Source organism: Physeter macrocephalus, chromosome 20 (genome assembly GCF_002837175.3).
Source record: "Physeter macrocephalus isolate SW-GA chromosome 20, ASM283717v5, whole genome shotgun sequence".
Taxonomy (NCBI): domain Eukaryota; kingdom Metazoa; phylum Chordata; class Mammalia; order Artiodactyla; family Physeteridae; genus Physeter; species Physeter macrocephalus.
This window is the reverse complement of record NC_041233.1, coordinates 58,777,325-58,805,198: the sequence shown is the minus strand read 5'-3', so window position 1 is coordinate 58,805,198 and position 27,874 is coordinate 58,777,325. Positions and strand designations below refer to the sequence as shown.

Here is a 27,874-nt window from a genome sequence, read left to right as displayed (position 1 = left end):
CTCCCGCGCTATCCAGCCACCTGGTCTCGGTCTCGCCTCGCCTGGTCTCTACCCCCGGCATGGAGGGGGTCCCTGTGATAACGGCAGGCACCGCGGGCTCTGCCAAGGCCGAGGGAGCCGCAGCCATGCCGCCCCCGCCTCCCGTCTCCCCGCCTGCCCTTACCCCGGCGCCCGCAGCGGGTGAGGAGGGCCAGCCGCCACTGCCCGAGGCGGGGGCTCCCGGCTGCTCGGGCTCCCGGCCCCCTGAGCTGGAGCCGGAGCGCAGCCTGGGCCGCTTGAGGGGCCGCTTCGAGGACGAGGACGAGGAGTTGGAAGAGGATGAGGACCTGGAGGAGGAAGAAGAGGAGGAAGAGGAGGAAGAGATGAGCCACTTCTCGCTGAGGCTGGAGGGGGGCCGGCCGGACTCCGAGGACGAGGAGGAGGTATTGATAGCCCCTGTTTGACCACGCCGGGCCTCCTCAATTAGGGCCGGGTTCCCCGCTCGCCGCTGAAGCCTTTGGCACTTGCACGGACCCTCACCTCTCCTTGCGCTGCCTGCTTGTGGCGCGGACCGGCCTTCTGTCCCGGCCCGGTTCCCTGCCGACTCATATTGTAACCTTCCTGCAGTCCCTTAAGCTCTCTGGGTCCGACTCACTCATTGAAGCTACTGCGTGCCAGGGATGTAGGTACCAAGGGTATCGGCCTGCTGCCCTCCAGGGGCTTACAGTGGGCCGGGGAAACAGTCCCTTTCTACAGGGTGTTGAGAGGATGGGAAACCCTTCCCCACCTAGTCAGTCTCTAATTGGGAGATTTTTTTTTTTTTTTAATGGGGCAGCGCATACTTCATAAAGTTAGACAATATACCTAGCCAGTCAGAATTAATATTAAACACCAGTATCCGGAAAGTTTGTCCATTTCGCGATAATTCATATAGTAAGATGCCCCTCATCTGGCAATATACAGTATCTCCAAAAGAATGAGATCTTTTCGGAACGTTGGTTTATATTGTGTTATTGTAACTTTGTATTGTAACTTTTATATTGTGTTATTGTAACTTTGATGAGAGTGTTTGAAGGGTTGGAGGTACTGTAACATGTTTCCATGTTGCAAAGTAAGCTACACAATGTTGCTAATAAAATTTGGGGATTATCGCTTAAGAATTTGAAAAGGCAAGGACTTGAGGGCTTCTCTGGTGGCGCAGTGGTTGAGAGTCCACCTGCCGATGCAGGGGACACGGGTTCGTGCCCTGGTCCGGTAAGATCCCACCTGCCGCGGAGCGGCTGGGCCCGTGAGACATGGCCGCTGAGCCTGTGCGCCGCAACGGGAGAGGCCACAACAGTGAGAGGCCCGCGTACCGCAAAAAAAAAAAAAAAAAAGTATTTTTATATTTTAAAACTATTTCTATTGCATTTGCAGCGCCTGATAAATCTCTCTGAGCTGACCCCATACATCTTGTGTTCCATTTGCAAAGGTTACTTAATAGATGCAACAACCATTACAGAATGTCTTCATACATGTAAGCATATAGTTCATCATATTTCCAAATAATATGTTCAATTTTTGAAATGTCTTGAAAGTATTCTAATTTCAACATTTTTTTTTCAACAGTTTGTAAAAGCTGCATTGTAAGACACTTTTACTATAGCAACAGGTGTCCAAAATGCAACATAGTAGTACATCAGACACAACCTCTTTACAACATAAGGTAAGAAGAATATATAAGTAAAATTTATATTTTAGGTATACTTTTTCTGAAAACTTGAAATTGTGTAATTGGTAATAAATTCTTGACCTGTCTCAAAATGACGAGAAAGGGAAATACATATTCTTTAAAGAAATACATATAGAGCACTTACTGTGTACCAGGCACTGTGATATCCGCTGGGAACTTTAAAAAAAAAAAAAAAAGGCACAGATCTCTTTTCTTGAAGATTTTAATTTCATCAGTCAAGTTGATGAGGCTAGTTTAGGCTTATCCTTTTCTGTGTATCCAGAATTCTATTTTTAAAACTAATACCTGAAATAACTGGCCTCTTTAGAAAAGCCTGTCTGTCATAGGTCATTGTGGCTTATTAAATTTTCAGTTCATGCTCAGTTTCCTAAGGGAAGAAAAACACTAAAGGTGACCTGCTTTCATTTGTTTAGCAAATACTATTATGTTTTTACTACCTTCATAGAAGAGTATTTTGCAGATGATACACAGAATTTCAAAATACAGTCTCTGCCCTCAAGCTCACATTCTTATTAAGGGAATAAGACCAGTTTTCACATGGAAAATTTAGCAAATAGTTCAAGAGTCTATAATTACTTGTAATTATGATCACATACAATTACTTGAGGTTCTCTCAGATGAGAACCATGAGTGCTACCTAAAAGTAACTCAGCTCTGAGAAAGGAGATAGTCCCCCCTAAGAGAAAACAGTTACTTACAAAGAGCATCATTCACTCTGTACCAAATGCATTTTCTGAATTCTGAGGTATTCTCCATCCTTTCCTTTTATTAGGTTGGACCGACAGTTACAAGACATAGTGTACAAATTAGTGATCAATCTAGAGGAAAGTAAGTTTATTTTATTACATAGTTGTGAATCCCAGAATCTCTTCTGACTCTGCTAGTTACATTTTAAGTGTAATTTAGTCTGTGTTTTATCATTTTTTAGGAGAAAAAAAGCAAATGCATGATTTCTATAAAGAAAGAGGTCTAGAAGTACCTAAACCTGGTAAGTTTGGGTGTATACCATAATGTATTTATAGATTAAAGAATACTAACTTAATAAAATTTACTCCCTTTGAGGTTCTTTTTGGTGATAGCTGGTTATTTTATGATCAAAGAGAGAGAAAGATTTTGAAGGTAATGATTTACTGTAATCCAATTTAATTATTTATAAGGATTAAAGAGTACAGGCTCTGGAGCTATATTGAGTGTGATCCTAGCTCTGCCACCTTACTAGGTGTATGACTTTGGCAAATTACTTAAATGTCTCAGTTTCCTCTTCTATAAAGCAGGGATAATCATAATACTTTATAAATTGTTGTAAGGATACATTGAGTAATACAAAGCACTTAAAACAGTGCCTGGAACATAGTAACTGCTCAAATATTAGTTTTTATAACGATGGTAATGTCACAGTATGGAAGTTAGATTTGGGTTTAAATCTTCATTCTTCCACTTACTATGTGGGTGACTTTAGGCAAATTGCCTAACCTCATTAAACTGTAATCTCATTTTCTTTACAGTTAAAGTACACAAAATTGTAAATCAACTATACTCCAATAAAATTTTTTTTAAAAAAAGCATTAGTACCTATGTCATGCAATTATAATAAAGGCTAAATGAGATGGTGCATGTAAAGTGCTAAACATGAGCCCTGAGCCCTGGCACATAGTACTGCTTATTAAGGGCTACCTACAGCTATTGTTACTGTTATGCTGAGCTCTCTCTGTGGCCCTGATAAACCAGCCATACATGTCTGCCTTCCATTGTGGAGTGCTCCTGAGGCTTGTCATTAATTTCACTGGCTTTGACAGATTAACTGATAATATTTTAAAAAGGGAGAGTGAGTGCTTTGTGATCTTTTAAATAGTCAACATAGTTAAATTTCTGTAATTATTTTCCAAAGATCTCAGTTTATGATATTTATATTCTAACTCAACTTTTTTGTTTGGCTATCAAATAGCTGTTCCACAGCCAGTCCCTTCGAGCAAAGGAAGATCTAAGAAAGTCTTAGAATCAGTGTTTCGTATTCCACCTGAACTTGACATGTCTTTATTACTAGAGTTTATTGGGTGAGTACCCTAAACCTCTACCTCTGAACTTTAAAATAAAGAATTTTTTAAGTCCCAACAGTTACAAAATCATCCTGAACTAAGGTCATATCGAGTTTTTCTGATATCCTTTTAAAAAATAATTCTGAAATATTTAAGACTTAGAAAAAGGTACTAAAGAGTAGTAAAATAACCACTTGTATCTCCATCATCTGGCTTTTGAAATAAACCATGCTAATATGGCAGAAGGCACTTGGCTACCTCTTCCTGTTCATTCCCCCTTTCCCTTAGAGGTTAATAACTACTCTTCTAAAAGTAATGATTGTCATTCCCGTGCATTTTTTTATGTGTTTGCCACATGTGTATCTATTTCTAAACAATATGTAGAATTGTTTTTGGCCACTTAAAACTTTAAATGGTATCATACCATGTTTTCTAACTTGCTTTTCTCACTCAGCATTGTGTGATTCATCCATGCTAAAATGTATAACTAGTTCACTCATTTTCACCATTGCCTGGTATTCCCTTAAAATAAATATACCATAATTTATCTTTTCTTGTACTGTGGAACACTTTGTTTCCAATTTTTTTGCTATTATAAACACTGTTGCTTTAAGCATTTTTTATGTATCTCCTTATATATATATATATATGAGATATTTCTCTAAGAGTGTAGATTTGCTGTGTCTTGGGATATGTTCGTCTTCAGCTTTACTTGGTTTTGCCAAATTATTTTCCAAAGTAGTTGGATATCTCCCTAATTAATAAAAATTGCTTCTTTCAAACACTGTAACATATGGTGTACTCCATTATCCTCCATTAACAATATCCTGCAATATTGTTAGGCCGACTGTCATCATAGAGTTGGCCTGTATCAAACTGTAGTTTTCAAAATAATGCCATAGTTTGCAGGATAAACTAAAATGCCTTTCTTGGAAGATCTAGGTCTTCCATTTTATGTCACTGATGACTATTTGACTTCTCAGTCACTTCCTCCTTATAACTCTAGCTTGCCTGTATTATTTATTTAGTATGTAGCTTGTACTATGTTGTATTTATCTCTTTATGTATTCATCCTGTGTTCTCAACTGATATTAAGGATCCCTGAGAGGCGAGAAGCCTTTCTTATGCCTCCACAGAGCCCACGTAGTAGTGGTTGATGATAATGAAATAAAGATCTCTTTAGAAGAATGAGAAGAAATCATGTAATACCAGCCTTTAAACCAGCAATTTCTGTTATTAAAGAATGTGTTCCAACCTAAATGTCCAAAAGGGAACTGGTAAAATAGTGGTATATAGCAATGAACATGTGCTAGTAACGTATGTGCTAATATGGAACAATTGCCAAAATTCACTTTCTCAAGTGAAAAAAGCAAGATGCAGAAGAGAATATATAGCATGTGCTCTTTATGTTTTTTTTAAAAGCGGGTGGTGGGCATATATACATATATATATATTTTTTCCCCACAGGCACAGACCTTCCTCAAAGGACATATAAGAAAATGTTGATAGCAGTTGCTTCTAAAAAAGGGCACTGGAGTGTATGAGTATAGGATTGGAAAAAGTCTTACTTTTCATTGTATTTGACTTTTTACCATGTAACTTGATTTTAAGTAAGTCTAAGTTAATTAAAATTTGAAAATTGAAAGGAATTTATATTTCTAAAAAAAAAATTTTCGGGAAATGTAACCTTTTCCACTAAGCACAGTTGGAACTGACAGTGTTTTTATACCTTTTTTGAAAAGTGGCAGTAATGCAAAGATGGCAAATATGTGACAAGTGTGCTACATTACCTCTGTCTGTCCAAAGGAGAAATCAATACTTAATCATGGCAGGCTTTCCTAATGAGTGAGACTTGAGTACTGTGGTCAAAGCAGTCATTACCACTTACTGGAGTTGTTACATTGTTAACACATTCCCTGATGTAGAAAAAAAGAGCCCTCACTTGGAATAAGATCTCTATTTAAGTCCTAGCTCCTTTGTCATATAGCTTTGTAAAATGGAGCTAATCACTTTCTGTGTATTCATAAGATGTTTATTAAGGTCCTGCTGTGTACCAGCACAGCACTCTGCTAGCTGCTGGGAATGTAATTGGAATAAGTCAGCCATGGCCCTTGCCCTCATGGAACTTGTATTTTTAACTTCTCAGAGCTTCAGCTTCCCTATCTGTAAAACAAGAGAATTGAACCTTTTATGTTGATGATTATGATGAGTAGTCTGTCTACATCATAAAATAGTCTTTTATCTGTTTTCAAATGGTTATGGGGAAGAAAGCTTCCAATGTGGCAAAGAGTCCTTTTGAAGAAGTCGCCAGTCCTCAGAGTTAAATCCCCACATGTTTACTACATTGAAAAGCTTGGTGTTACCACTGAAGTCAGGCAACTGAGGGTAACCCATAGGAAGCTCTTTCATGGCAGGACGAATGGCAGGTGAGTTTTAACCTGATGCAAGTACAAGGGCAAATTTGGTCCAGCTGGTGACCCTGCTTGAATTGGATTAGCAAGAATCCTGAGGTAGGTTCAGCCCGAGGAAGTGATTTTTCAACCACTGGAATGAATATGAGATTCCCCGCCCCCCTAAATTTGGTATGCATGTTTTGTGACCTTAAGATAGTCTTGTACAGTACTTCTCCTTTTTGTTCTTCAGTTTCTATGTGTAAAGTAGAAGATTATAAAAAGAAATAACCTTAGGCAGTATAGTGTATATAGAAAGAGCATAGACTTTGCAGAGTGTAATTCAAGGTATGTAACCCCTAGGATGTAGCTTAACTTCTCTGATCATCAGTTTCCATATTTCTAAATTGGGGATTATAATACCAACTCACAGGATTGTTATAAGAATCAACATATGGTATTCCTAACATGTCTAAACTATTATCAGTATATGAATATTGAAATAATGCAGGGTCATTCAGAAATAAAGATTAAAGTAGTCTGTGGTGCTGTAATGTGTACAACATCTGCCTAGTAAAGAAAAGGACTCACATGAAATAAGTGTATGAGAGAAGATATGGCAAAAATTTAATGCAATCTTAAACTCAGTGGTGTTCAGTAAACCAGGGAGGTGCTATCCCACTGTATGCTATGTTATCCAACTGGGGTCTTATGTTCAGCTCTAGGCACTACATTTTAAGAGAGATGTTAGTAAATTGAGGTGTAATCAGAATAGTAAAAGGCGTGAAAACCATGTCATGTGTAGTAGCAGAAAGATTGAATCTAATTCACAAGAGTACCAAAAGGCAAAACTAGGACCAATAGGTATAAATTACAGGGAGAAACATATTTAATTCAGTGCAAGCAAGCAATATCTAACAAAGTTGCCCACAAAGGGAATGAACCGACTTTTAAGTTAAGAGGCTATCTCTTTAGATATTCAAGCAGAAGCCAGATGCCCATATATCATGGATTCTATAGAGATAATTTTTATAATGAAAAAGGTATTTTATTTATTTATTTATTTTGGCTGCGCGGCTTGCAGGATCTTAGTTCCCCAACCAGGGATTGACTTGCGTCCTTGGCAGTGAAAGCACGGAGTCCTAACCACTGGACCACCAGGGAATTCCCGAGGATATTTTATTTTGTAACTCTTAAGATATTATAATCTTAGATTTACATCTATATATAATGTGTATACATAAATTATGTTTTATGTTTGTCAATATAACATTCTATAAATAGATATTTATACTATCTATATCGTATATTAATATATTTCTCTATATTTGTATTATAAGAATACTCTAGATGATGCAATCGTGATCTTGCCTATTCTTCACAACATGATAGGGAAGAAAGAATGTGAGCTTTGGGAATTCCCTGGCGGTCCAGCGGTTAGGACTCAACGCTTTCACTGCCCTGGCCCAGGTTCAGTCTCTGGTCAGGGGAACTAAGATCCAGTGCAGCGTGGCCGAAAAAAAACAAAGAATGTGGGCTTTGATATGTACACCCGCGTTTGAAACCCAGCTTTATTACTTACTAGCTGTGTGACCTTAAGCAAGTTATTCAGCCTCTCTGAGCTTAATTTTCCTTATCTGTAGAACGGTGATTCTAATGCTGACTTAAAGGGTTACTGTGAGAACTGAATGAAAAACATGCATAATATATGAAGACCTAATATAATGCCTGGTGTGTAGTAGATGGTCAAAAAAAGTTTGTTCCTTGTCTCCTCATGATATAAAAGTAATTGATGTAATCAAGAAATCTCTTTGTACTTTTAGGGGAAAAGCAAACTGAGTAAATCATGCCCAGGTGATTATGTTACAAGTAAAACAACAGGAAATGTAGCAGCTTTCTTGTAAGGACTCTATCTTGTAAACGTTGCTATCAAGAAAAAAACACATTAATTATGGCAGAAAAAAAAGAAGTTTTACTTTAAGATAGAAAATGTTAGAATGCTACATGTGGGGGAAATAGAAATATTAAGAGTATACTTTTAACTCCTGGAAGTAAATATACAAAGCAATGTAAAATACTGTATAAAACTGCCTTTGCCTTACCACTAGGTGGCAGATATGACGATTAACTACATTTGTTTATTTCATAAAGGGTTAGGTGACCATGTTTTAAAATTAAGTTGATGTTCCTCAAATATGTGTATTTATGTTATTTTTCTGTGTTATATAATTAAACATATAGTTCAAAAATTGATTAATTTTGCTTTCGTTTTTCAGTGCTAATGAAGGCACGGGACATTTTAAGGTATTTTATTTTTATTTTTCATTTACTTTACAAGAGGACCCTGTAGCACACAAATTTCAGGTTAGCAATCTTATGGAGACTGTCTTCAATTACAGTCTATAAAATTTGTTCTATAAATAAAACTTGTTGAAATATGAAGTACATTCAGTAATGCTCTCTTATAATAGGTTTATGAGAAAAGAGGTATTAAGTAGGGATTTGTTATTAATTCAGAACAGTGGTCTAAGGAAAAATAAGTAATTTTAAAAACTGAAACCAAATGCTGTGTTAATTCGGTGATTAAAAAAATGTTTCAAAGCATTTTTTGTATATTTGGCATTTAGAGTTAAATATGAGCTTAAAATTTCATTTGCATGTAACATCTTTGGTTGAAGTTAGCCTGCCCCAACTTGTTACTTCAATCATTTACTGAAACTTTAAAGGTAAGAATGAACTCTTTTGTAACATACTTAAGTTCAGAGTTGTCTTAAAGGCTTCAGTATCACAGGTGCCGTTGTACATGGTGTTGCTCCTATAGTATGAGTCATTCAGGAAAAGGTGACTTTTTTAAAAGGGGTAAATCAGGCCTATGGTTACTTGGGCTTATAAATATATAAGGAAATAGTTGACTTTGATCTGCTTAGATTTTCAGTGACTTTGTCAAAGTCTATACTAAAATATGGGTGAATTATACCTGGTTGGGCATAGTGTTTTGTTTTGTGACTATAATGGCTTAGGGGACATGAATTGAAGCATAGGAAGAAATGAGTACTTTTCTGGATGAAGTATATTATAGGTTTTTCCCAGAGATCATTGTGATGGAGGGAATGCAGTGTTAGGTTTGGTAATTTTTTACCTCTTCTAAGTTGTAAAGTACCAAACTTACGGTGATTAACTTTAGGAAGTCCTTTCGTAGTGTGCTGGGTGGGAAAGTAGCATATAAGTTTCTATATGGGACAAGTATAGAGTCATATGCTCCTAGAGTTCACTGAAGACACCTGTCCAGTGACCTGTAGTAGCCAGACGAGCCAACAGAGTATAAAAATCTCGTGAAGAAAGAACTAAAAATTAAATTAAAATATTAGCCTATTGCTTCCGCGAAAGCACATATGCGCTTAGAATATTTATGTAGTTATGATCCTCATACATCAAAAAAATATGACACTACCACCTATGAAGTGTTCTTGCCAAAAGAAATGTGAAGCTGATCATACCGCTAGATTACTAATTTACAGGAAATCCAGGGGACACAGGAACTTATTAAATTACTCTGTAAGAATATATAATAAGCCAAATCTAGACAGTGGAAAACTGCAGGACGAACAGTTCTGTTTCTTCAGCAAATAAAAGGGAAAGACGTAAAGAGGGAACATGTAGATAGAACATACTGATTAAAAGAGACTCAAGGGCATCAGTGTATGGCATTTATTTGGATTGGATTTGAAAATAAACTAAAAAATTTATGAGATGATAGCCCCAAATTGTAAGTAACCCAGATATCCATCAGCTGATGAATGGGTACACCAAACATGATATATCCATACAATGGAATAGTATTTGGCAATAAAAAGGAATGAAATATTGATACATGCTACAACCTGGATGAACCTCGAAGACATGTTAAGTGAAAGAATCCAGGCACCCAAAGACCATGTTATATTATGCCATTTATATGAAATGTCCAATATAGGCAAAAGCATAGAGAAAGGAAGTAGATTAGTGGTTTCCAGAGGCTTGGGGGAGAGGGGAAATTGGGAGTGATTAATAATTGGTACGGGTTTCTTTTTGGGTGATGAAAATGTTCTGAAATTAGATAATGGTGATAGTTGCACAAATTTATAGATGTACTAAAAACCATTGAATTGTATACTTTAAAATGGTGAATTTAATGATATGTGAATTATATCTCAATAAAGCTGTTAAATTTTAAAAAACAAGCCAAGATCCAATAGAAACTTCGAATAGAAGCATTGTTTGTAGTATATTTAGTGTATACATTTGAGAATACAAAAATATATCTGATAAAAATAATATATGCATAAATTAGAATTTTAGCTTGAGTCCATCACTGGTTATTATATTTTGTGTGTGAAATCTTTGTTTTATTTTTATTCTCTCTGTAATGACAACCCTAAAAATAATAAAATCATTTTCTAAGGTAAGAAAATTGAGATGGTGAAATTTGTATATTTACTGTCTATTTTCTGATATCAAGGAATTTTAAAGTATGATAGTGGTATTATGTTTTTAAAAAGAGTTCTTATTTTTTAGAGATATATACTGAAGTAATTCAAATGAAATGATGTGTCTGGGGTTTGCTTCAAAACAAAACTGGAGAATGGGGGCCAGGAAGCAGTTCGGATAGGAAATGGGTGGGGTATATTTAAAACAAGATTGGCTTTGAGTTGGTAAAGCTAGGTTTATAGAAGTTTATTATACTGTTCTTATAGTTTTGAGGCATTAAGTTTTCACTGTTAACTAATGATACTGATGTTAATATGCAGGCTTATGTCTATAAGAGGTAATGAATATATTGTTTTAGAAACAAATGATCCTATTTCTGCATATTTTGACTATTTTTACTTTGCTAAAAGTCTTTTTTTTATATTTTCTTAGCTAACACATTGGCAATCTTAACATTTTTCTTTTAATTCTGTATTTATAAGGGAGTTCTAGCTTTTGATATTATAGCTCAGTATTCTCTACTACTTAAAAAGCTGTTTTTATACCTTTTATTTATTGTTCAAATAAATATGTCTGACTAGGATGATGCCTAGTTAAACTATTCACCATGTACACTTATGGCATGAAAATCATAAAGTCTGTTTGCTACATTTAATTTAAAAGTGTTTCACCAAGCAGTAATATAGTTCAGAAAATTTTTTCTTTAACTTTTAATGATGAAAATGTTTAAATATACTGGAGTACACAGAATAGAACCTCCATGTATCCATCACACAGCTTTGCCAATTAACTAATGATCAATTTAATTTCTTTTATACCTCCTTCCACTTCCCTTCTTTCTTTTTTTTTTGGCCTTGCCACACGGCTTGTGGGATCTCACTTCCCCGCCAGGGACTGAACCCGGGCCACAGCAGTGAAAGCGCCAAATCCTAACTACTAGGCCACCAGGGAATTCCCACACTTCCCTTCTTTCTTTCTTTTTTTTTTTTTTAAATTTATTTTTATTTATTTATTTTTGGCTGTGGTGGGTCTTCTTTGCTGCGTGTGGGCTTTCTCTCTAGCTGTGGCGAGCGGGGGCTACTCTTCGTTGCGGTGCATGTGCTTCTCATTGCAGTTGCTTCTCTTATTGCAGAGCATTGGCTCTAGGTGCATGGGCTTTAGTAGTTGTGGCTCACGGGCTCTAGAGTGCAGTCTCAGTAGTTGTGGTGCATGGGCTTATTTGCTTCCTGGCATGTGGGACCTTCCCGGACCAGGGGTCGAACCTGTGTCCCCTGCATTGGCAGGCGGATTCTTTTCTTTTCTTTTTTTTTTTTTAAATTAATTTATTTATTTTTTAAACTTTTGGCTGTGTTGGGTCTTTGTTGCTGTGCACAGGCTTTCTCTGGTTGCGGCGAGCAGGGGCTACTCTGTTGCGTTGCGCGGGCTTCTCATTGCAGTGGCTTCTCTTGTTGCGGAACACGGGCTCTAGGGGTGCGGGCTTCAGTAGTTGTGGCTTGCAGGCTCAGCAGTTGTGGCACGCGAGCTCTAGAGCACAGGCTCAGTAGTTGTGGTGCACAGGCTTAGTTGCACTGCTGCATGTGAGATCTTCCTGGACCAGGGCTCGAACCCGTGTCCCCTGCATTGGCAGGCGGATTCTAAACCACTGTGCCACCAGGGAAGTCCCTTCTTTCTAATATTATTCTGAATGAAATCCCTGGCATTTTGCCATTTCATTTGTAAAGTGTTTCAGTACTCTTAAAAGATGAGTCTCTTTTTTTAATGACCACGTAGCATACCAAAAAAAAAATTACAGAATTTCAGTGTTGAGAAGGATAAAAATAAAGTGACAGACCTATTCTAGATTAAAGGAGGTTACAGAAACATGACAACAAAATGCAGTGTGTAATCCTTCATTAGATTCTGGATTGAAATAAGAACAACTTGTAAAGGACATTATTAGGACAACTGGAGAAATATGAATTTGGACCCATTTAAATAATTGCATTGTATTAATGTTATAAATTTCCTGATAATTATATTGTAGTTATAGAGGGGAGTCCCTTTATGCTGAGATGATAACTGCTGGTATATTTAGGGGTTAAATATCTCAGTGTCTGCAAGTAACTTAAATAATAAATGTACACGTATATACACACATATTACATACATTGGAAGAGATGAAGCAAATATAGCAATGTGTTAATCATTTGTAAAGTAGGTGAAGGCTATCTGGATCTTCATTTACTAGTCTTGTAACTTCTTTGTAAGTTTGTGATTTTTCAAAAGGTTGAAGTGGCGAATATAAAGAAAATAAGTTTCTTACCAAATATCTAGTCAGTGTACAAGTTTTTATCTCAATCGTAGTGGATGTTTTGTTTTGTTTTGTTTTTTTAACATCGTAAATCAGGATCCAAATAATGTTCACACACTGTGATTGGTTGATAGGTTTTTAAATCTGTAAGTTTTCTGTTTCTTTTTTCTTGCAATTCATTGTTGACAAAGCTGGGTCATTTGTGCTATAGTTTCCTACAGATTGGGTTTTGATGTTGCATCTCTGTGCTATGATTTAACATGTTCTTCTGTCCTCTGTCTTCCCCATAAACTAGTAGTTAAGTCTGAGTGTTAATCAGACAGGTTTGATTTGAGGGGACCAAGAATACTTCATAGGTTGTGGTGTTTTTGTCCATCTGGAGGCACATTAATGTCTGGTTGTTTGTGTCTTTGTGTTGTTAGCAACAATTGGTACTCAATGTCTAAGCCCATTAACTTAATAGGGTTTGGAAAATGATGCTGTCATTCCTCCTCCTTTTATTAAAATACTTCAATAATGAGAAACTTCTATTTGATTAGCCAGTGGTAAAATTCATATAGGAAAAAAGGAATAAATGCTGATTCTTTCTCTTGACTTACTAGGTTCAAAATAATGAGTTGGTTCATTAGCATGCTCCAGTCATAATCAATTAGGTATTTTTGTTTTTACTTTAATATGAACTCATGCATTTAAATATATTTGTGGTTTAAACCCATTTTAATTATCTTTATTGATGTTCAGATTGTCTTGTCATAGATAATCATGGTCTCTGATAGGTTCCTTGCTATCTGATATGACAAGATGTTCCATGCTCAACTCGTACATCTCTTGCCCCAGACACAGAATCTGTCATTTCTCCAAGGTGTCTTTTGGTGGTATTTCAAATTCACCATCTGGTTGCTAGGGATTTACCTTGCGACTGGGTTGGTAACTATTTTCAGTTGACAGAGGTAGGAATTTTTTCAAGGTAAAATGAGTTGATACCTTTTTTTTTTTTTTTTGATACCATCTTTTTAAAAGATATTGGGTTGGCCAAAAAGTTCACTTGGAAAAACACGACCAAACTTTTTGGCCACCCAGTATTTTTAGTGGTATGCATTTTCTATAGTCAGAAAATAACTGAATGTCTCTTAAATCTCCCTATAGATTCTACCTTATTGTTTCAACTTTCTTCTCAAATTGACCTTTTGTGTTTTAGATGGTGGGGAAGATTGCTGTGCTTAATTTCAAAGAAGTAAAATTCTTCTGTGGAATTTTTCTTTCCTGTTTATATTCAGATGGTAGGAGGCTATTAGATGCAGCAGGAAAAAAAAATGAGTTGACCATTTAGGTGAGAACCTGCTTTGTAACCTTAAGATTTTTAAAAAAGGCAAAAAACAAAAAAAGCAAATTGTTAAAAAAGCTGGATCTGAATTATATCGGAAAAAAATTCTGTTAACTTGTGAGCCTGGGGTATGAAGACTAAGGTTAAAAAAAAAAAAAAAGACTAAGGTTAACCACGTGAGAAGCCAACTTTGAAAGCCAAGGCCAATGTTTTTCTTTCAGTCACTGGCAGATCTCATAATTCTGTTGTGGGTGGTCTAAAAAGTACAGTATTGATAACTTTAGCTAAGTTGGATTAATCTTAATAAACACTTGGGGGTGAAGTGCTCACCAAGAACTAGAAATGATGAATATTGAATTGTCCTCTGTTGGTATACCTGAAGCCTACTATTGAGATGGTAAGCCCCAGAAATTGACCTTCAGAAATGCACTGGTTGCCAGGAAGGCATCTAGCTAGATTACCCAGAATAGCAGCTTCTCAAGGCACATGATGGGATTCTTATGCTAATCAGGCAGTGCCACCTACAATGCGGTACCTTCATCAAGACTTCACCTGGAGCACTGCTGTATCTGCTCCTTAGTGAGAAAGACTGCCTTAGATTTTCAAGATGATTCTTAAACCTGCGTTAAAAGAACACGAACCTTTGCCGTTTTTGTCTAGATTATATCAGTATCCATGATGACAACTAGGTCCTCTAATTAGATTCCTTTACATAAAGAACAGAAGAAATCAATACACTAGTAATAACTAAGTACTTACTATGTGCCAGGAATTATTAATAGTTATTTACATATATTAACACTTTCCTTATGATAATTCTATGAGGTAGGTGCTATTAGTATCTCTATTTTAACAATACAAATGGGGAAATGGAGACACAGAAGCGTTTAGCAACTTGTCCAAAGACTTGCAGCTAGAAAACGGCAGAACCAGGGTTTAAACCCAGTCTGTCTCTGGAGTATCTGTACTTAACATGCTATCTGCTGCACTGTGGTAATAAGGGATAGATCTATTGTTAGGAAAGTTCTTAAGAAACCAAATTACAGATAAGAGAGCTGAGTGCTGTTACATGGAAGAAATGTGTGCCTAACCTGCCTGGGTCCTCTTGGTAGCAATTCTGGGCTCCCTCTCTGCTAGTGCTAGAAAAACATTGTTCACGTTTTCCTAAAAAGGTACCCTTTTAGTTCTTATTACCCCAGCTTTTCATTTTTATTAATAGTAGTATCCTTAAAATTGCCTCAGAGAGAGAGTGGCTAGGTAAGCATTAGTTTCTACTTTAAAACCCTATGGTCTCTCTACCTATCACCTTAGACCGTTGGATCAGATTCCAGCCATATACGTCTAGATGTTAATCTTTTTATTTTCCACTTTTCAAAGAAAATTTCAAACTCATACAGAGGTAGACAGAATAGTAAAATGAATGCCCATGTACACATCACTTAACTTCAGTAATTATAAAATCATGGCCAATCTCAGTTCATCTATACCTTTAACACTTCTCTTAAATAATCTTGAAGCAAATCCCAAACTGTATCATTTTATCAGTAAATAATTGTTTGTTTCTAAAAGATAAGGACATTTTATAAAAACATAATAATGATACTATAATTTTTATTTATTTATTTTTATAACTTGTATCTGAATGTGTAAAGCAGCTTTTAAAATATTTATTTATTATTTATTTTGGCTGTGCTGGGTCTTAGTTGCAGCATGTGGGATCTTCGCTGTGGCATGCGGGATCTTTTTTCTTTTTTTTAATATTTATTTGGTTGCACCGGGTCTTAGTTGCAGCACGTGGGCTCCTTAGTTGTGGCGTGAGAACTCTTAGTTGCAGCATGCACATGGGGTCCAGTTGCCTAACCAGGGACTGAACCTGGGCCCCCTGCATTGAGAACATGGAGTCTTATCCACTGTGCCACCAGGGAAGTCCCACATGGGATCTTTAGTTGCAGCATGCAAACTCTTAGTATCAGAATGCATGTGGGTTCTAGTTCCCCGACCAGGGATAGAACCCAGGCCCCCTGCACTGGGAGTGCGGAGTCTTACCCACTGGACGACCAGGGTAGTCCCAATACTATCATTTTTAAAATTTACAGTAATTCCTTAAATATTCACATGCTATTTAAATTTCCTAGATTGTCTTATGAAAATTGTTTTAAAGATTTTTAAAAATCAGGATCCAAATGAGATCCATATATTGTAGTTGGTTGATATATCTCTTATTTATAGGCCTTGTATCTTTTTTAGTCTAGCGGTTCCTCCTCAGCCTTGGTTGGTTTTTTTTTTTTCCCTGAAGTTTTTTTGTTGAAGAAACCAGGTTGTTTTAGACATTGAATCTTGGGTATTTACTGTCAATAAATTTTAAGTTTATTCTTGATGAGGTAGTAAAACAAATCAGTAAGCCTTTCTATTAAAAAAAATTGTTGACATACTTTTTGGAGAGGTGAAGCTAAGCAGAAATTCTTTTTTTTCTTGTTTGATAGATAAATTAACTCAAATTTCATAGTAATTTTTCTTTCATAAATCTGTTGAATCTATTGAATTATCTTTGCTATAAAATGTGCTTTAAGGTTTATACATTTTATGTATACTTAATCTGAAATTGGTTTGTTTGTTTACTTTTGTAGCCATTGGAAAAGAAGTTTGTCCGAGTTTCAGGAGAAGCAACTATTGGACATGTAGAAAAATTCCTCAGAAGAAAAATGGGTCTTGATCCAGCTTGTCAGGTAGAGTATATGTGTGTAAAAAGACAGGAAGTTGTGAGATTACCTTTAACATATTGAAGAAAGAACCGCCTCTAGGATTTCATGCAGTGGCTTTTGTTTTATGACATTTTAGATGTTGTAAATGTTAATTGAATACTGGTACACAGTGATCCCCACCCCCAAATTTAATCACATTTGACTTGCTGCCATTGGTGACCATCTATGGGTCTCAGAGAAAAGCTGAGGGTGTGAGAACAATTAAAGAGCTTCTAGAGCTTCAGCACCAGCTCTTTTCTTTTTGATAGTAGAGCAAAAGTTTACTTTTCCATCCATTCACTTCTCTTCAGAGGACATCCTTGGATTTATCAGTGTTTAGCTCAAGACACCTAGAAAAGTGAAACAGCTGTCTAATATAGACTCTGTTAGTTTTTTAAGGATTGAAAAAGATCTCTCATTCTAGCTATATAATACTTTCTTGTTGTAAGATGGAAATCTCAAACCTCATGTATTGTTGCATATAAAGTGTAAATAAACTCGTAGTTTAATAATGTGGGCCAGTGAAAATGCACGTTTATATAGCTCTGCTTTTTCATTAGTCAAATTTAAAAGGGATTTTTGTTATTCTCCATCATGTGTAAAATTTTATAGAATAATTTTTATCTAAAATGTCTGTTTGCTGTAGATCTGAAATTTTGCTAATGTTTTTAGTATCAATATCTGCCGGTACTAAATATATATTAAATTCAATTAAATGTGATTTCTCTTACTGACTTTGACATAATGCTAGCTGTATCTCATGGCAACTGAAAATTGGAAATGACTTATCTATCACCTTATAGCCAAAGCATACTTGAGGTTATTCTTAGCCTTTTGGTTAGAAATAGATAGCTGTTTAGGGACTCCTGAACAAAGAATTGTGAGTAATCCCATAACAGTCTATTATTTCTAAAAGCAGAAATCAGAAGACTTGCACCTGATTATATAGAATAAGAAGTGGCACCCAAGAGGGCTTTCTTTAGGATATAGATTACTTCCTCTGTGGCTAGATATTGATCAGAGCCATTTATAAGTTTCACAGTGGTGTTTTAAGAAATTTGGTTGCCAAAGCTCTAAATTGGTTTTATTGTGTAAAAATGTGGGTTTATTTTTCCTCATATCACAGAATTCAAGGCTTTTAACATTTTGAAATAAAATGATGTAAAATTTGCTTAGTCTTTAATTTTGTCTCTCAGCTCTTCTCTCTTTAGGTAAATATTTTTTCCTAATTCAGGTACTATATAGCTGGTAACATTCATAAACTACTATTTCACCAAAATGTTAAAATAGTGGAACAGAGAATTATCAAATATGCAGACCCATTTGTGACTAAAATTGTTTAAGCCTTCTAAATCCAAGAGAGAGTAAACAAGAGTTACTTCTAATATGAACAAAACATTGAGCTATTTAACCATTAAACAAAATAAAATTCTTGGTCAACCCAGTCACTTGAGCCTTCTGTGCTGACCTTCCTTAAAACCATTTAGTCCCAAATAGAAAATGTATTCTTTGTTTACAGATATGTGACCTTCATAAATGGTTATTTACTAGCAGGAATGAATGATTACTAGGGTACTGTTAAATGATAAAATACCTTTAAAAGTATTATTTATTTGTGGCAGATAAAAATAAAAAAGGAAGACAGTTCTGAAAGATTAAAAAAAATATAGACATGTGTTCTTAAGAGATTTAAGTTAATTCAAATCAGAAATCAATAATTATCTGAGTAGATTTCTTTCACATAAGAGTGCCCAGTGCCTCTGGATCACCATGGTTGATTTAGTGGTGTTTTGAATTTATTGCTGTCTTATTGTATCTTGTTTTTTAATAACTCTTGTGTTCCTTTGTACATTATTTGACCTTCAGACCTTATTTTGCTTTTTTGAAATGATTACCACATTGATCACTAAATATTCTCTGTATAAAAGATGTAGTAGTAGATTTTGTTGTTAATCCTACCATAATTAATCCCATCTTAAAAGATAGGTTTTTTTTTTAAATAAATTTATTTATTTGGCTGAGTTGGGTCTTCGTTGCTGCGTGGGCTTTCTCTAGTTGAGGTGAGCAGGGGCTGCTCTTTGTTGTAGTGCGCTGGCTTTCTCATTACAGTGGCTTCTCTTGTTGCAGAGCACGGGCTCTAGGCATGCAGGCCTCAGTAGTTGAGGCTCACGGGCTCTAGGGCGCAGGCTCAGTAGTTGTGGCGCACGAGCTTGGTTGCTCCGTGGCTTGCGGGATCTTCCCGGAGCAAGGCTTGAACCCGTGTCCCCTGCATTGGCAGGCGGATTCTTAACCGCTGCGCCACCAGGGAAGCCCAGGTTCCTTTTTTTATTATTTATTTAGTATATGACCTTAACCCTATCATTGAATTGTTTCCACATCATTTTTCAGAGACTCTAACATGTCATATGGTGTATCCCTACCTACCATTCATTTACTATCTATTAGTACTAAATTGAGCATCTGTGTGCTTGGCCTCCAGTACAAAGATGAGACAGAAAATGCCACCGGGTGACTCCGAGTTGTGTGGGAAAGATATAAAAGTAAACAACTGAATGACAATAGGATATGATGAGTGCCACAAGAGCACAGAGTGAATGATTTAACTCTGGAGGGGTCAAAGAAAGGATTTGAAGGATGGATTTTTTTTTTTTTTTGCCAGACAGACAAAGAAAAAAAGAACTTTCTCTCAAAGAAAAGTATGTATGAACAAAGAGGAATGAGTGTGGCACTGGCTCAATCAGTGAAAAATCCTGTCTTGAAAGCTTTAGTGTGATCTTGCTTTTAAAAAGATAAGGGTTTTTCTTCCCTTAAGACTATCTTCACGTTACGATTTCTGCTCTGAGATTCAGAAATATCGTAGTTATTCTTCCTAACTAAGACTTAATACTCCAAAGGGTAGAAAGATTATGCAGAAAAGAGTTAACAAAGCAGACCTGAGGCTGCTGCCTTTAGAGGGCTGGCTTACAAGGTTGGCCCTTGCCTAGCATCTAGGAAGTTGGCTTGTAAAAAGTTCCCTGTGCTAATATGAAAAGTTACCTAACTATTAAAGGTGTTTCCCTGTACCTAGACTGTACAAACAATGGGATCTATGATGAATACCTGCTTTGCTACTGGGAGTCTGGAATTTGGTAGTTGCTAGGCAGAGAATACCAACATGACCATCCCTCAATAAAAACCCTAAACTCTGAGCCTCTAATGGGCTTCCCTGAGCAGAAACACTGCACAAATTGGCTGCATTTCCACTGCTAGAGAAAAGAGTGTGTGGGTGTTATCTCCTCTTGGACTGGGAGGGAAGAGCGTAGGAAGCCTGTGCGTGGATTTCTCCAGACTCTACCTACATCTTTTTACCTTACTGGCGATCTGACTGTGTATCCTTGCTGTGTTGCTGTAATTACTCATAGCTGTGATCATGCTGAGTCCTGTGAGTCCTTCTAGCAAATTATCAAATATGTGGGTCATGTTTGTGGCACCCTCAGAGATGTGATTCTGTTTGAATGAACTAATTTATGAAGTATTTACAGTCAAGTAACTTAAAAATCAGCATGTAAAATGAGAAGTAGTTTAAATGTTTATCAGGAGGATGGATATATAGTTTATGATATATTCATAAAATGGAACACTATGCAGCTATTAAACACAGAGAGCTAACTATGCATTCCAAAAGATTCCATAGTATATTAAGTTTTTGTTGTTTGTGTGTGTCTGTGTGTGTTTTAAGAATATGTAGAACAAAATATGTGACATGATCCCATTTCTAGAAAAACAAAAACAAAATCCCCACATGCACACATTGCATCTAGGAGCATATGCATCAAACTGTTAGTTAATGGCTAACCTCTGGGGGTTAAGATTAAGTTGAAAAGAAAATTGTAGTAACCAAATCATAAATGTATACCATGTGGTAAAGCCCACTAAGAGTGGTGGTCTCTGGATTGCTGGATACTTAATAAAAACATAATGTTAGTTTCCAAGTTCTTTAATTTTTCATGGACCTAAGTTCTGTGCACAAGATCTGCTATTATTGCTTTCAAGTCCTTTTGCAAACAAGTATTGCTTTGCCAACTTTAAAACTGGTAAGCATAAAACAAAAGTTGTTACTAATCGGAGGTTATTCATTGTGAGATACCACAGGGCTTGACTAACTGACCTATGGGCCAAATCTAACCTGCCATCTTTTTATGAATTATGTTTTATTGGAACAGCCATACTATGGCTGCTTTCATGCTACAGTGACAGAATTGAGCACATGTGACAGAGTCCCACAAGCCTAAAATGTTTATTATCTAGCTCTTTGTAGAAAGTTTGCCAGCCCCTGACATGCACTTATCTTTGGAGAAAGATAGACCTGGGGACAGACCTGGGTTCCGATCTGAACTTTGCTGCTTACTAGCTTTGTGACCTTAGGAAAGTTTAATGTCTTTACTTCTTAGCGTCCTATCTGTAAAATGGGAATTACAATACCTAGCTCACAGGAATGTGAAAATGAGATAACATATGTCAAATATATAGTGTAACAAATGTTGTGCATAGAGGCTGCTCAGTTAAATGCAACTGCTTTTACTATTCTTACCCAACCATGCTGAAGGTTTTAGGGAAACTAACATGTTGGCAGCGCATAGGATTTTTAGAGTAAACGGAATTTGAAGGTCGGAGATCTGGTTAGGAGACGGTTTCAGTGGTTTAAGCCTAAGAGCAGCAGTTGAAAGAATGATATGAACTTAAAAGGTATGGTGAAGAAGGAAGCAACAGGACTTGGTAACTGCATGTGAGAAGAAAGGAAGAGGAGAAATAGGAGTTAGAGCTGCTATTTTGGTTTGGAGCAAGGAGAAATTTCATGCTGTAAGCTAAATAGGGACATTAGGAGAGGGAGCCTGTTAAGTGATATGTATTAATAAGATGTTGAGGACCTGTTCCTGTTTTAAGGCAATGGGAAAGGAGTACTCAGTGAAAGAGAATATAAGGATTTGCATTTCTGTTTCTAGCACGTGAGTATACTAGAATCATATTACAATATAGTATATAAATGTACAACCATATCGTTCTTCCTAGAGCAGTCTATATAAAAGTAGATTTATCTTAGAGCTTTGACCTTACTAAAAGGGCTGAAAAGACCTTGTTAAGATTGTTCCATCTGTAAAACAGTTCCCTTATTGTGTACTTTATGTCAGTAGTAGACTTTCCACTGTTGGAAAATGAGATATTCCTCGTTAAGAAAATTATTCAAATAACTAAAGATTGCCTTTTTAAGCATTATAAGCCCTTTTAATCACTGTGTCATGAAACTTTTTTAAATAATAGACTTTTCTGTGCCTTCTTGTGCTGAACATATCAAATATGATTTAACTTGTTCTCAGAGATTCAAGGAAATCATTTTGAATGTCTGTTGTAGTGTTCTTTGTCCTGCTATGTCCTCTAATGCTCCTTCCATTTTACTTTATTTGTAAAAAGTTTCTAAAATCTTTCTTGAGAGTGTTTAATCAGTCTAAAATAGCAAAGTCTAGTCTAAAAATAATTATGTTGATCTTCCTCATTTTGTCATATGGTTTTCTGAAGCAGGAAAGCAAACTTATACTCTTATTTGCCTGTAGGTAGATATCATCTGTGGTGATCACTTGTTAGAGCGGTATCAAACTCTAAGGGAAATTCGACGTGCAATAGGTGATGCAGCAATGCAGGTAGGTCTTAGACTTTACCATATTTATGCCTAATGGACAAGTTATTTAATGAAAGAAAAATGTTCCATGTTATCAATAAAGTTTTAATAAATATTCTATAATTTTCTTAAAATTATCTGGACTGTAAATAATAAAGCTAATGTTTATTGAATGCTTACTGTGTGTCAGGCATTCTTATAAATGATTTGTATCGATTAGCTCTCTTATTCCTCATAGTTTTATGAGGTAGGTATTCTTTTTTTCCCAATTTTAAAGATAAGGAAACCAAGGTACAGAGAGGACATGTAACTTACCCACAGTGAGTGAGTGAGCCAGGGCTCAAACCCCAGGCAGTTTGATTCTAGAGGCCTTTTTTTCTTTTTTCTCTGTCTAGTATTGCAGTAGAGCTTTGAAGACTACTGGGCAAATGTATTTGCAAGGACATTTCTTTAAGAAAAATTTGTAGATACTCATTAGGCTATAGAGATTCACATACCATTCCTTGCTCAATTGGTAAGAAGCCATGGTAACCGTTATGATATTTTAATTAGCCTATAATGTGAGTGGGAATATAATATGAAATCTGGTCACAATACATGAAAAGCAAGATAAGACTTACAGTTTTAATGAAGAGAAGGATCCAGTTTCTCCTGGAACTTTACCCTCTAATTCTAAAATCCGTTGGTGGATCATATAGATGAGGAAACTGGTGTAGAGAGATTAAGTAACTTGCCCAGGGTCACTTGGCTAGTTAGTGGTAGAATCAAGGTTCACCTATTAAAAAAGTTGAACTTAAAGCTTAGAATCTTAACAAAAGGGTAGCTGAATACTTATTTGGGTGATTATTTGATTATTCTTACATGTTTTTAGAAATATATAGTACCATACCAATTGTCTACATTTTGGTAACAAATAATTCAAAAGATTCTTCATAAAATACAAAAGCAAAATTGTTTCTTGGCTAAGTAAAACATACTTAGAGATATAAACAAAACATTTCTTAAAATTTTATAAGGTCAAACTTCGGAAATCTTAGAAAATCATTGTCTTTTATGATTGTCTTTTTTTAAAATAAATTCATTTATTTATTTTTGGCTGCGTTGGGTCTTTGTTGCTGCACACGGGCTTTCTCTAGTTGCGGCGAGCGGGGGCTACTCTTTGTTACCGTGCGCGGGCTTCTCTTGTTGCGGAGCATGGGCTCTAGGCGCTCAGGCTTCAGTAGTTGTGGCATGTGGGCTCAGTAGTTGTGGCTCATGGGCTCTAGAGCACAGGCTCAGTAGTTGTGGCGCACGGGCTCAGTTGCTCCGCAGCATGTGGGATCTTCCCGGACCAGGGCTCAAACCCGCGTCCCCTGCATTGGCAGGCGGATTCTTAACCACTGCGCCACCAGGGAAGTCCCGATTGTCTTTTTAAAAGTTAAGCTTGATTAGAAATGTAAGAATCTAGGAGTAAAATCGCAAAGTCAGTGGAGTGGGTAGAAAATATGACTTCAATTCAAAAAATATTTACGGAGCACTATTCTAGACATGGGGAGATTCAGAGATGAGCAAGTCCCAGAACTTAAATAACCTGAAATATAATTAATTAAAGTCCTCATTGATAACAATGTGTCATGTAATCTCAGGACCTCTTAGCTAAATGAATAACATATCTCTGCAGTGGGAAAGCTAGGAGGTAGCAAGTGAGGGAGAGAATGGTAGGAGCTGAGATCTGAGCAGTTGGAATAAAACCATGCAGGACTTTATAGGCCGTAGTATGAACTTTGGATTTTAATTGAGTGAAGTGGGAAACTATTGATCGGAGAGATTTGAGCCAAGGACAGAAGAGACATAATCTGACTTACCTTTTAGAAGATTCACTCTGGTTGGATAGTTTAAGAAGACCATGAATGGAGACATCTAAATATAAAATATAAATAATATTTATATATTCCTATATATTTACATGGAATATAAACATAATAGACATAGATTTAAATTTGAATTATAAGGAATTTATCTCATTTCATAAAATGCGATTTTATACATGTATTGAAGTTTTGAGATTTTGAAACAGCTTGTAATTGTGAAATATAACTATATGCAAAAAAATTGACATTATGTAAAATGTAATTTCTTTCATGTAAAAATGTTAATAGGATCCTTCTGTGTGTGTGAGAATACAAATTCATTTACTTTGATTAGACTAGTTAGTCTAGAACAGGTCTGATGGTCCGTGGGCCAAACATGGTATGGGACTATATTTGGCTTATTCTATGTTTTAAATATTTTTGAGTTTAAATTCCTTTAGCTAAGCGTCTGCTCTCTGGTTTACCACTGGTCTCAACATACCCTTTTTTTTTTTTTTTTTTTTTTGTGGTACGCGGGCCCCTCACTGTTGTGGCCTCTCCCGCTGCGGAGCACAGGCTCCGGTCGCGCAGGCTCAGCGGCCATGGCTCACGGGCCCAGCCGCTCCGCGGCATGTGGGATCCTCCCGGACCGGGGCACGAACCCGTGTTCCCCGCATCGGCAGGCGGACTCTCAACCACTGCACCACCAGGGAAGGGAAGCCCCAGCATACCCTATTTGACTACATACCTGACTCACATATTCATTTATGTTACTTTTTTGGCCTTTGTGGGCATTTGAATTGGTGAACCCCTTTCTAGAATTCTGGTGAGTTTTCACCGAAGTTGCCAGTAACAGAAGCCAGATTGCAATGAGTTGAATAGTGAATGAGAAATGAGGAAGTGGAGCCATTGAAAAAGCTTAATAGAAAGAAAGAGAGGGGCTTCCCTGGTGGCGCAGTGGTTGAGAGTCCGCCTGCTGATGCAGGGGACACGGGTTTGTGCCCCGGTCCGGGAAGATCCCACATGCCGCGGATCGGCTAGGCCCGTGAGCCATGGCCTCTGAGCCTGCGCGTCCGGAGCCTGTGCTCCGCAACGGGAGAGGCCACAACAGTGAGCGGCCCACGTACCGCAAAAAAAAAAAAAAGAGAGAGAGAGCGATAGCTAGCGAAGGGTTGGAAATGCAAGGCGTGCATGCCACCACTCCCTCTATATGTTGCTCAAAGTAGGCCCCGTCCCCAGTGAGCCTTCCTTTTAAGCTAGTTTTCCAGTTCATAGTAGATTAGAAATAACACCTTAAAAAGCACACTTTTAAGCAGCCTTGGTGAGAGCACAAAGAATTAAGACCTGATATCAAGAGAGGAGACATAAAAAGACTAAGAAACAAAGTATCTGGAGTCATTTACTGTCAGGTTAAGTTTCCCACGACCCCAGAGGACATCACTGTGTTACAGCACAGTGCAGTTACTGTTCATAATGATGACTCTGGATATCAAAGAAAGGGTGAATTGTATTGAACAGACTTCAATGAGGAAGTAAAATGTATGATACATTAAATGGGTAAGAGTTCCAAAATTTTCTCACTTGTTTTAGTTGTAAGCTGCATTTATGTAGGAAATAAATGCTTTATTTTCTTAGCAGATCCATGATACTTTATAATAATTGAGTCTTTTTTAGAGAAGTCCAGTGCTTGGGTGATATATTAAGTAATCTGTGCAGAATGAAATGTGTATCTTTTAGTTCTTTTTGAAGAACTGTTTTGCCATACACAACCGTGACTAACTGTGGATACCTGGTAGTTTCAGAATTTTCTTCTGAGAGTCATTAAAAAGGTACATTAACAGGGAGTGTTTGGTAATGAAGTGAGTGAACAAGCAAGTTTATTTATCTTGGACCCTTTATTCTCTTTAAATCAAAGAATCTCACATTAGTGTTGGGTTATGAAAAATAAACTATCTTTGACTTGATCATTTACGTAACTGATTTTTAAATAACTGCAGAACACTTTTTTTGTTTTCAGGATGGTCTGCTGGTCCTTCATTATGGACTTGTGGTTTCTCCTTTGAAAATTACTTGAAGATTCTAAGGGTATTATGAGGAGGGAAACAAAATAAGGAGACTTCTGCAGGATTGCATCTCACCAAAGATTTCCATGAAATGTGTAATTGCTATCACTTTGTGCTGTTCGAGACATAACTTATCTATTTTCAGCACCAAGAATCATAGGATTTATAATTACAACTTGGTATTATAGAATGCATCTGTTTTACTAGAGACTATATATAAAAAGCATCCACAGCTCAGGGGGAAATTTTTAAAGCAATGAATTTTTATGATTTCAAATACTTGGACATTGATTTTGTTTCCTAATCTTTGAGATAAATCAGTTAGTGTTTTTGTTTTTGTCTTCATTGAGCCATACCCCTTTCAAGTTGGTGGTTAGGATTCTCCTCTCTGAAATGGCATCAGTTGGGCAGTCATCCTTTCGGAAAAGAAGTGTGCTTTTGAACTGAAGATTTAAAGCCAGTCTTTGTTAAATTACAGAATGTGCCTCTTAGACAAAGACCAAAACTATGGGCCACTTTTGTATGTTGCCATCTTATTTCGAACTTGTAACTTTTTTTTTTTCAACCAGCAACACTACTAAAGAGATATTATTCACTTCTAAAAGGGATGGATTATAATTTTTCTGTTTGAAGAGACTGACTCCTGTAGGGTTTACGGCCCGTACCATAAGACTTCAGTGTAATAAAGACTCCTTTAACATACCTTACAACAAGGGGTGCCTCTTTGCAACAGTATTTTTATTTTTTGAATGTTAGTTTGATTAACATTCATTTTTAGTACATAATGTGATTGTCAATACCTTGTAATGGCACTGCTTTTGAAAGTAATTTAAAAATTTGAGTGAGGGGCTTCCCTGGTGGCGCAGTGGTTGCGCGTCCGCCTGCCGATGCAGGGGAACCGGGTTCGCGCCCCGGTCTGGGAGGATTCCACATGCCGCGGAGCGGCTGGGCCCGTGAGCCATGGCCGCTGAGCCTGAGCGTCCGGAGCCTGTGCTCCGCAACGGGAGAGGCCGCGGCAGAGGGAGGCCTGCATACCACAAAAAAAAAAAAATTTGAGTGAATTTGAGAAGTTTACAGAATACTTGTTCATTGTTTCCTCAGTAAGTCAGTTTAATGTTCATTTTCGCATTACTTTGTCACTGGGATAAAGAATACGGGTGTTTGAGAGCTCACTCACTTGCATGCAAATATTTCAGTTAAAACTTTAAAAAGACTATTTTGCCTAAAATTATCATTGTGATGCTTTCTAAAAGAAATATTTTGTAGACCTTATTTCACTGCAAAATTTCCAAGTCTGCATAAAAACAATTACAATTGGAGAAAGATTGGCAATGTTTTATAAAGAATTTGTGAATTGTGTATAAATCTCT

At 36.8% G+C, this 27,874-nt stretch overlaps 1 protein-coding gene across 2 annotated transcripts; it reads left to right on the top strand.

The window, feature by feature from the left end:
• Window positions 1–27,874, top strand: PCGF6 (polycomb group ring finger 6). Of its 2 annotated transcripts, XM_007130553.4 has the most exons (11): window positions 1–422; window positions 1,396–1,495; window positions 1,588–1,684; window positions 2,484–2,539; window positions 2,640–2,699; window positions 3,657–3,765; window positions 6,015–6,173; window positions 8,414–8,441; window positions 16,846–16,944; window positions 22,548–22,634; window positions 26,459–27,874. In XM_007130553.4, the coding sequence occupies exons 1-11, from the start codon at window positions 60–62 to the stop codon at window positions 26,513–26,515; spliced, it is 1,215 nt and encodes a 404-aa protein (XP_007130615.2). In that variant the 5' UTR covers window positions 1–59; the 3' UTR covers window positions 26,516–27,874. The 2 variants fall into 2 exon arrangements, with proteins under 2 accessions (XP_007130615.2, XP_007130616.2); XM_007130554.4 differs by lacking the exon at window positions 6,015–6,173 and having other exon boundaries at window positions 26,459–27,872.